The 10,948-nt window shown below is 28.7% G+C and overlaps 1 protein-coding gene across 13 annotated transcripts; it reads right to left on the reverse strand.

The window, feature by feature from the left end:
* Positions 1-84: 84 nt before the first annotated feature.
* Syd (JNK-interacting protein syd) lies at positions 85-10,709 on the reverse strand. 13 transcript variants are annotated; one of them, XR_012480120.1, is made up of 19 exons: positions 10,125-10,702; positions 9,040-9,368; positions 8,598-8,772; positions 7,808-8,215; positions 7,531-7,737; positions 7,418-7,453; positions 7,201-7,218; positions 7,009-7,066; positions 6,876-6,932; positions 6,462-6,797; positions 6,206-6,385; positions 5,368-5,581; positions 3,778-4,682; positions 3,480-3,699; positions 3,062-3,347; positions 2,783-2,980; positions 2,556-2,645; positions 1,688-1,918; positions 85-1,606 (listed from the first exon to the last, which is right to left on the reverse strand). XR_012480120.1 is itself a non-coding variant. In XM_074251061.1 (19 exons), the coding sequence occupies exons 2-19, from the start codon at positions 9,331-9,333 to the stop codon at positions 1,915-1,917; spliced, it is 3,747 nt and encodes a 1,248-aa protein (XP_074107162.1). In that variant the 5' UTR covers positions 9,334-9,368; positions 10,125-10,704; the 3' UTR covers positions 1,782-1,914. The 13 variants fall into 13 exon arrangements, 12 of the variants coding, with proteins under 12 accessions (XP_074107155.1, XP_074107158.1, XP_074107156.1 ...); XM_074251061.1 differs by lacking the exon at positions 85-1,606 and adding an exon at positions 2,349-2,409 and having other exon boundaries at positions 1,782-1,918; positions 10,125-10,704; XM_074251054.1 differs by having other exon boundaries at positions 85-1,918; positions 9,040-9,352.
* Positions 10,710-10,948: the final 239 nt, after the last annotated feature.

Here is a 10,948-nt window from a genome sequence, read left to right on the forward strand (position 1 = left end):
AGCGCGAATTGCAAAAATGATTTACGTGTTGATATAACTTGTAAAGTCTGGCAAGGTCTTGATATAGATAATCTCATCACTCAATTATTGTAGCAGCTATTTTATTGTTCACCTTTATAAATAAATTAATTACGACAATAGATTTATTTACTTATAAGTACATCTGTCATTAAAATGTAGTATTAGGCGGTGAAAGAAAAAAAATAATTTACTCCTTATAGACTAAGTTCAATGTACTCATTACTTGCAATAAATTATATAAAAATGTATGGTTATAGCATAACTTCATGACATAGTAACAGTATGGTAGTAAAAGTAGCAAACGCCTATTAATTTTTTATTTAAAATACTTAATAAAATCATAAATAGATATAAAAAAAGAATTCTAGCTAGTTCATGTAAAGAATTACCTTGTGCATACTTTCAAATAATTTTTATTAATATATACTTTATTAACAAATAAAAAACAAAATATATTTCTCAGGCGTTTGTTGTTTTCAATTTTTTGTATTATTTAATAATAATTTAAACTCTTTGAGAGATGTAATAATTATACCAAATTGACAAACTTGAAAAATGAGTAAAAACAATCATTATTTTAATAATTTTTTTTTTTTATTTTTTTATTTTAATGCTGTTAGGGTTCCGTTTGAACGAACCAGGTACAACTTTTATATAAATAAAACAGCATGATCAAATTTAATTATCAATTACTCAAATCATCGGAATGCATGAAAACTTTCTCGAGAAAATTTTCCACTCGACAAATATAAACCAATTAAATCGAATTTTGTTAAATCTTTGGTAAAAGACTGAGCAGAAACATTGAAGCGAGAGAAAGCATATATTATAATTGTATTTTTAAAAAATAATATTTTTTATACAAAGTGTTTCAGAGCTTAACTTCATGACGGTAATATTACTAATGTTATGAATATTATAATGGTTTTAAAATTTACGCTTACTCTCTAAGGCCCTCAATGTTAAAGCATAATGCACTTGAAGAATTTCAAGCTAATACAGTCTCAATTTGGCGATGAAAATTAATGAGTGACTAGCTCACGTCAATTCAACAAAATGTTTACAAAAATGAATTATATAAAATAAGAATAACATTATTTATACAACATTAATAGCATTTTTTTGATAAAAACTAAGTGTCACATAAATTAAGAAATTATATTAACTATATACATAACTCAATTAATTTAATATTAATCATAAACTCAATATTATGGATTTATAATATAAATAAGATATTGACTATGAAAAAAAATTTTTTTTTATACAAAACCTGAGATAAAGAATTAAAAAAAAAAGTACTTCACGTGAATCTTTATACTACTTTTGAGTTTTTAATGCATAATAAAACTAAACAATGATTACTTTTTTTAGAACGATGAACTATTGCTCCGTACAAAAAGAGACGCATATAACTGTATTTTTTTGTTTTCTATAAATTATTATTTAATTAGCTAATTTACAATTATATTAGTCATGTTAAAAATTTGAATTTAATTTTTTTATCAATTAAAAATAAACAATCAAGCCCCATCATTGTCATACTTTGTTGCCATAATCTACATTCATCTTATAGTAACCGTGTCTACAATAATTGAACAAATTGGATAGTGTATAATATTATTCCGGCATTTAAAGAATTCATTTTCATTAAGTTATTAATTACCTGACCGTTGATCCAAAGTTTTTTTAATATTTTATTATGTTTTTATAAATTATTTTAAGGTATGCACCGCTTGAAATATTGAATCTCAACAACCACAATAAATTTAGCCATTTATTTGAATAGGCGATTGAACTTGCCAAACAATAAGATGACTTTGTTCACTGTGTTCTTCATGACTAGCGACTGTAACATTTGTACGCTCCAAACCTTCTTCAGTTTCATCACCATCACCTGAAAAATATTGCAGTAATTTTATCAATGTTATTTCACAAATAAAAATGTTTTAATTATAAAAGTGGTAGTTATTTTTGAAGAAGTCGAGTTCATTATTATTGACTACCTAATATATTTCAGTTAAAAGATGTCCCACTTTACCCCCAGAGAGCCAGAAAATAAGTGATTTTATGACAAAAAATTAATATTTATGATTGACATAATTTATGTGCAAAATTACTGATGCAATAAAATTTTTGCTATTAAATAACAATCAATACATTCATACGCATTGTTAGTATATTTCATTTATTTTTAAGTGATTGATCAAAAGTTATGTTAGAAAAGCATTTTATTTTCTTATTTAAGATATTAGAATTATTAATTGTTAGTACTGTAAAATTGTGAGTGACAATCTAACACATGATGTTACTCTCTGGGGGCATACCTGACCAACTGCCAAACTATAAGATGAGTTGCGACATCATTTTCGTCTTCAGCTTCTTCTGCTGAAATTATGAATTATCTAATTATCCTGATAATTATAATTTCATCCAATTACTTCATCATAAAAATATTTAGCTATTATTTTGGAAGCACTGTTTATTAAAAGTTGTTCATTAGTTAAAAAGTATATTATATTTTTGTAACTTACCAACACGAAAATCAATGTAGCCTTCTCCACCTGATAAAACTAACATTGCTGGTTGAGAACCATCTGAAACAGCACTTTGACCTCCATGTCCTGATAGTTAAATAGTAGAAAAAAAAAAAATTGTTTTTTACAGTTGATCACAAAATAATTATTGTAAATCTATCAGAAATGTCTAAAACTAAGTTTAAAATGTTTATGAATATCAAATTGTGTTAACTATGTATTACCAGGGACAGCGACAAACATTTTGACCGCGTCTCGATGTCCATGAAAACTGAGTTGAGCATGTGCCATACTGCAATATGGTACAAAACTTCCCGGTGTTACCCCGTGCTCTGACGCGAATACCCTTACTCCAACTCCAGGCGCATCACTTTTACTTCCCACACTTAGGACTCTAGATACTGCTAAAGATCCTCCAGCACCTTTTTATATTTAAATAATTCTCTCATAGTTATAATTTTTATGATCGTTAATTATGATAAAATTTTCGCATGATTACTTACTTTCAGATAATGGTACAGATATGATTACACCATTGCCCGTTCCAATCCACAGTCGGTTAGAGGAAATAAGCAATGCGGTGATCCTAACAAAAGAAAAACCAAGTTTTCCAGTACCAAGCATTTTACTGACATATGGTTCAATGTCTACGTCTTGAAGATGTTGATACGTATGAGCATGATATAATCTTAATGTAGAGTCTAGTCTAATGCTAACCCAGACACCTTCACCAAGCCAAGCTAATTGTCGGACTTGTGATTCTCGTCTTGGGTGTGCGTCAACGGTACACTAAAAACAGATTCCTAATTTTCACTCTTATATTTTTAATAATTTAATATAATAAACAACATAATTAATTTAACATTTTATGAAGTATTTAACATTGAATTACAGTGATTGATAATACTATAATTAATTTACCTCGAGAGTCATGAGAACTGGATCAATTACATGAATTTTATTTCTATATCCACACCAAACTGTTTTTCCTGATACAGATGTCATGCATCTAATTGCATGCTGTGGACTTCCTAAAGTTATAACATGATATTTGGATAAATCCCATTGCCCATCAGATCCTCGACGAAATATTACCACTGTTCCATCAGCAAGAGCTACTAGCACTCTACCTTGTATGTGACTGCAAATAAATATTATTACTGAAGTTTTATGAAACTTAAATACATATTAAGAAACATGAATAAAAAAAAATATTTACACTATTCCCAACACTGCATCTTTGAGCATTACTGTATGCAAACAGACAGACCATTGAGCAACTGCTGAGTGAACATAAATAGCTCCGTTTTGAGCTCCTAACCACATAGTAGGTTGGATTGATGACATTTTTTCAATAGTTGTATCACTATCAACGTTAGCTGTCGGTACGTTTGAATCTATTTCTTTTTTAATCGACGGATTGTCAATACTACTTTGAACAAAATGTATTTTACCTATAAGTACTGATTCACCATCAGTTGCTTCTAAACTTTGAGGTTCAGTATTTGAACTATGATCAATGTCAGTAATTTTTTCAGAATCATCACTCGGTTTTTCTTCCAAAGAACTAGGTCCTTCAGAGGTTGCTTGGCTGCGATCAATAAAGTCTTCTGTTTTCTGGCAGTTTTTAGTGTCACTATTCGTTGTAGCTTCTCCAGCAATTAAGTTATCACTGTTATGATTGGCATTTTGAAGATTACCAAGATCTATTTCACCCATTCCATTCATTGTTCGAGGTGAACAGTCATCTGTATTATGAATGTAATCGCTTTGTTTGGCACCAGGTACACTTGCAATGCAGAGCAAATGACTCTGACAAACGTTAAACACTTGTAAAATATCTGCTGGATTGTTAGCATCTATCACAGATACTTTGGACATTTTTTGAGTTGAAGTGCAGATCCATACAAGAGAACTTAATTGTTGATCTTGGTGTTCGGCTTCCAAGCGACGTTGTTCAGATTCATGTAGTTCTTTGTCCAGATGTTCAACAGCATCCTCAACCTCTCCTTTTACTACTGATGTTTCTTTAGCTTCGTCAGCATAAAAAACACTTCCACCGACAGCTAATCCACCATCACGGGTTTTGCCACCACTTAAATTAACTCCAGCCCCACACCATATCTGAAATATATTGTAATACAGTATTTTTTACTAAAAAATAAAATAATAAATACGTTATAAAGAAATATATAAGATTATAATTTTTTTACAACTAACAATTTTTATGATTAGTCAGCTATTAAAAAGAAAAATTATTTATGATTATCATCAATTTTTTGAATCCTTGCAATAAATGAACTATATTTTTAAATTCAAAGGATATATAATTATTAACTTTTGTTAAAAATAAACTGAAAAATTTATTTTTGATTATATTAATGATTGATATTGCAAATGTGCCAAAAAATAAAATGATTAAAAAAAAAATGCGAAAAGATATTTATTTTTTTATATTTCATTGCTAAAAATAGGGTAGACCCCAAAATTATATAAAAGAACATATTATTTTTATGGCTTCTTTATAGGCCTCAATTATATATTAAATTCTTGAGTTAATTGATTAAAATAGTACTGAGATTTCAACCATACTTTCTGATATATATCATGAACTATGAAGAAATAATGTAACAAATTAATTTAAGGTGTTTACATGTTTATTAGTCTTTTTTCAACTAAATTCAAATACGCGATACTATATTTTTCAAACTTTTAATTAACAACTCTCTTTTCACATGATGTTTTCGTATCTATAGAATTAGAAGAATATTTTTTACCGACTTTTAAATAATATGCATTGACACTGTACCTTCATTCCCGGTTCAGTTTCTTGAAGTGGACGACAATAAACAGGAACTGGAACTGGCTGTCTAGCAGGTGCACTAGGTTTTCCAGGCAAACTCCATCCATAAGCTTGCAATCGGCCATCTTCTTTTCTCACGTGTGCCCTAACTTGTCGATATTGTTCTTTCCTTTCGTTTGCAAGTCTGGCCACTCGTTTTTCTGATGAGCTGAAATGTCTACTGTGTGAATAAGGTTTCATAGTCACACAACAAAAGCGAAATATTAAACAAAAATTAATAGCAGTAAAAATTATAAAAGAATATAAAGCGAGCGTGCGATGGAAAAGAAAATTTATTTTATTTCAATAAATACTAGATAGTTGAAATAATATGTAAGTAGAACCGTTCATTAATTACAGATTATTTTTTTACATTTAAAAAATTTTTGACTAGTACGTAATTTCATTAAAAATCATATAAAAAACAGATACGGCTGAAAATATTTCAAGTGAGAATGTTGCTTGAAGATGCGATGAAATAACTATTATGAAATAAGTGAAGAATAGAAATCAAAAATATAAATGATTGATATAAAAATAGATATGATGAGTGATATTTATTGTTTTCAGGTTTTAATTAAAAATATTAATCTAGATCAGTTGTAAAAATCAAAGAAGGAATTCACACCTAATTAAATCTAAATTTTTTTTTTAAATGAACGCCAAGATTGAATAATTTGAGTGAAGATAGAGATATAAATAGAACAAGAGAATATAATAAAAATCTATATAATTCGGAGTTTGAAAAAAGCTATTTACAACTATTTAAAATCTTGAGTGCTTCAAAGTTAATTTTGATTCTCACATTGTATCTCCTTGGTCAAAAATCTCATGACGATTTTTTAGTGTACGTCTACGCATTGCATCTAATGGTGGAGCTGGTACAACTTGATTAGTCGGAGCGCTATATCGAATATGAGGCAATGCATGAGGATTTCGATGTAAAGACCCCCGATCAGCTGGTCCGGTAAAGAGATTACTAAAACTAAAAGTTCAAAAAATTTACTAATGTAATTTATCATTTTTAAGTACATTAATATTAAGTTATGTTTAATACTTACAACTTCCAAACAGATTGTTTTCCACCAGAAATACTAGCTGGATCTGTTTTGCTAGCTCGAATCATTTCAGTCCATCTAACGGCTTCCTGAAGCTCCATAAATCGTTCTTTATATTGATTTCTTTCCATAAGTACTCTTGCCATCTCAACTCGGGTGAATCTTTTCCTTTGTGCTAATGGTACGTCTTCTTCATCGTCACTTTTGGTCGCTTTTGCAGCAGCTTCAGCTTCCTCTTTAACTTTCTTCAATTCTTCTTCTAATGTCGCTATTTTTTGGCATAGTCGTTCACGAGCTTGCTGATGAACTCTTATTTCGTCACGTAAAATTTCTTGTTCACTAGAAGTATTACAAATCATTTTTGTTTAACAGCCTTTAAAACTTCATTTTAATTCATCGTTAAGTATGTTATTTTACCTTGTCAATTCGTCTACTTTTACTATCAAATCGTCTTTTACAATATTCAAAGCATTCCTTAAAGAAAAAATTTATTAAAATGTGTAATAATACTTAAGAATTTATATTTTTAGTACACCGAGAAAATACTCACTTTGTCGCTAAGAGTTCATTATTTTCCATAATAAGATTTTCAACTTCTTTTCCCATTCCTGTTGAAAAGAAATAATAATTTTACGAATGCATAAATTATAAACAATAAATTTTTTGTATCAAGTAAAAATATAGTTATTATTTTTTTTATTACTATTTATATCATTTTTGAATATAAAAAATAAAATCTTACCAAAAAAGTTATCATTAACTGTTGTTATTCGTTGCATGCATTATTAATCAAACATGAGTAGACCGACATAAAAAAAATCAAAAATTATTAATAAGCTTATTATTTAAATAAAAAAAATTATGTATTTCAATATTCACATTTTATCATTTATATTATAATAAAATTGTAATGAAATTAGTTATTTGAAATGATTTTGTTCATTCAATTTACAACATACCCGATGATGCATACTCCCCTGGATGAACCCAACTGCCTGTAAATCCGGCAATTGTCATGATAAGTTAGTTATACAAATGATAAAGTTAATAACGCGGATGAAAAATTACTCACCAGTAATATCTGCACCTTCGTCCATTTCTCCTAAAGCGTCAGCATCTTGGAAACTGAGCTCTTGATACAACGTATTACCACTACGTTGCTCTCGTTCAGTTCGACTTCGTCCACTAGGAGTACTTACTTGTTTATCTATAATAGGTGTTGTTGGAGTTGTTATTGCAGGAGGTGGAACATCAGTTTCTGGACTTTCGTCGATGTATGCTGGTTAAAAAATTGAATATTCATTGACTATTTTCAATGATTAAATTATTATACTTGGTAACAAACTTACGTCGTGATAAACTCGGTACTTGATTATCTTGAGTTGGATTGTCCGTCAATTGACTTTTATCTGAAGTTTCGATGACTGCTTCACTACTACTGTCTTGCATTTCAGATTTTAAACTAGCACCTTGTGTAGGACTTTCTTCCTGTATATCTTCAGCATTCATACTACCTTCTAAACTCTGAAATCCATAACTTAAAGGTCCAGAGCTTCGTGACATATGAGCTAAATTAAGTCCAGGTAATCTATTTGGACCACGATTATTTGTTGAATTTTCAAGTCTTTCCGAGCTACCTACTAACATTTTTGTTCGTTCCATATAATCGACATGGGTTTTGAATAGTTCCGTATATCGATCATGTAAACGTGAATATTCACGTTTTAATTCAGCTTCCTTTTCTTCCAAGCGAACAACTAAAAACAATAACAATTAAAATTAAATCTATCAAACTTTTTTAGCACATAAATATTCTCAAATGAGGAATTCAAGCTATTTTATGATAGTTTCATTTATAATAATGATGCAAAAAATTCACACAATTAACTTATAAATTTAATATAATATAAAAAAGGAGTGGCATTTAAAAAATGTATATCAATATTCTATTAACCATGCAAACCTCATTGAAGTAAGCACAAGTACCATAGGTTGCAATTCGAAAAATTTAAATAATAAAATAAAACATCAGTAGCAAGGTGCAGGAAATTTGGATAAAAATCATCAACAATTAAAAATGATACAAGATAGATGATCATCAGCTACAAAAAATAATAACAAAAAAATAATCTACTCTACTGTAGGATTGTGCACTGTGGGGGCAATAACTCGAAGTGGTATTTGCAATTGTACCATGATCATGTGAATTTTTAGTCTTGAGCTCCAACATTTTTAGTATTGATTCCAAACTATCAATCTTCGATAGCAACTCCTTTCGTTCATCTTCAGCAACATCTTCGAGCTCCAACAGTTTCTAAATGACAAAAATTTTTAATATTAAACTCTAATTATTTTTTTCTTATTACTTTAAGGTATCAATTATACAGTAACAGTGTGTTTAGTATCAGTGGAAAAGAAAATCTTTTTACTTGTTACTTGATACATCACACGAGATAAAAATTTCTGCCAAGTAAAAAAGTATTATCACTATACACAAAAAAAATCCATTGGAATATAATGACTCCACATGGCATTGTCGACTACTGAGAATGAATATCAATGAAATAAATATAAAAAATACCTGATCCGATGCTTTCCGTAGCTGTTTTTCTCGTTCATACTGAGTAACTAATTGTTCATTGTCTTCTCTCAATAATTCCAATTCAACTTCATGCTCTTGATTTTCAGTATATGCTATATCTAAACACTCTAATACATTGACTAGTAATGGCATCAATTCTTTTACAACATCTTCATCATATCGAGCTATCATCCTTTCAAATTCTTGATAGATACTTCCAGCTAATGACTGAACTTTTTCAGACATCACCACATGATTATCCTCATGGGTTCCATATACTGTTTCTTGATCCATTTTAAAGTCCTTTTATTTTCTGCAACCCAAAAAATCTACAACAATAAATATAGTAATAAAAAATAAGTTCAATTTATTATGAATACTTAAAAATTAAAAAATTTGTTTACATAGCATTCACATTTTTAAAGTTAAATCAATGTTTTTTCTATACTACAAAATAATAAATTAAAAAATGTGAGTGAGAAATTAGCAGATGAATAATTTTAAAAAGTTTTCAAATAATTTGTACCTAAATAACTGGAAAAAAATTTTTTTTTTCAACTGCACAGGAAGTATTTTAAAATTTTCAAATGCATTTTTTTTTATATTATTATTTTTGTAATAAATAAATTATATTCAAATTTAAACATAATTCTTAAACGTTTGCTACAATCATTCTCATTAAGAATACCCTATCAATTAACAATTAAATGAAACAATTACGTAAATTTAACACATGAATAACTGTATTAAATCTATTTCTCACATTCATTGCTGAAAATAATCATCTTTAGCTTAATGAGCAAGTAATTATAAAATATGATAATAAATGGGTAAAAATAAGTTATAAAATTTGATTAGAAAAAGTAGACATTTAATAGAATAATGAATCACCATTACTTCTGATTAACTATTTTAACCTTGGATAAATAAAACTCCGACTAGTGTAAAAATCATGTACATATTCAGTTAACAGTGTACATATATTTAAAAGTAAGTAACTATATATGTAACTACCTCTCAATGTCGCAGTTGACTAACGATTTTCACTAGTGAAAAACTAGGACTCTTTCTAAAATCAAAATTACCTTTTATGTGGATCGTTGAATTGTGATGCTTTATTTTTATTTCTTTGTAGCTATAGTACTAAAAATCTTATGATTTTTCTAGGATGAAGCACCGTTCAAAAACACTCTTCCATGAAGCACTTGCTCGCTCAGATGAAACAGGTATCATCAACGAACCGTATTACAGATGACATTCTGCTAATAATTATTTTTGTATACTTAAATGAATAATTAAACTAGTGACACTTATCAATTTGTTATGTGCACTTATATTTATTTAATATCAACGTTATCTGGCATTACACCATCACTACTGTTGACCGTCCCATTTTTTAAACCCACACACAAGAGGAATTTCAATGCAAGTAAATAAACTATCTTTCTGACAACCTTTAAATTAAATCAAACGAAATTAGAGTAGTTAATAAATTTCACTAGTTGATAATGGTGGTGGTGGTGGTAATGATGACATGTTTAATACATTAATGGTGACGTCTTCACACATTACGAAATTACCATCTACAACCCTATTGAATATTGTTAACCACTATTCAATTGACAGACAATATTGTTACACTTAATCGTTTTTGTCAAGTCCAAAGAATAATAAATAATGTATGTGTGTATGTGTGTGTATGAAAGTGATGTCAAATAATATTGTTGCAGGTGTCAGTCGTCATTTCCAGGCTTATTTTATAGTTAAAATCGTATATACTAGATGGCAGTTAGAAATGTTGATATGCTTAGTCGGTATGTTATCTTTCATGAATCACTTACCGAAAAAAAAATATTACCATAAATAAACGGCGGTAATTTTGAAATTTAAAGCTAGGTCATAGTAAATT

This window comes from Cotesia typhae, unplaced genomic scaffold, assembly GCF_013202065.1.
Source record: "Cotesia typhae breed Kobodo isofemale line unplaced genomic scaffold, CoteBio_Ctyphae contig_65, whole genome shotgun sequence".
In the NCBI taxonomy this organism is placed as follows: Eukaryota; Metazoa; Arthropoda; class Insecta; order Hymenoptera; family Braconidae; genus Cotesia; species Cotesia typhae.

Coding starts and splice junctions, on each gene's coding strand:
- Syd (XM_074251054.1), bottom strand. CDS start 9,333: ATGGATCAAGAAACAGTATATGGAACCCATGAGGATAATCATGTGGTG. Junction 6,933..7,008: donor AATGAACTCTTAGCGACAAA/GTGAGTATTTTC, acceptor TTTTTCTTTAAG/GAATGCTTTGAATATTGTAA. Junction 3,700..3,777: donor GATGCAGTGTTGGGAATAGT/GTAAATATTTTT, acceptor ATTTATTTGCAG/TCACATACAAGGTAGAGTGC.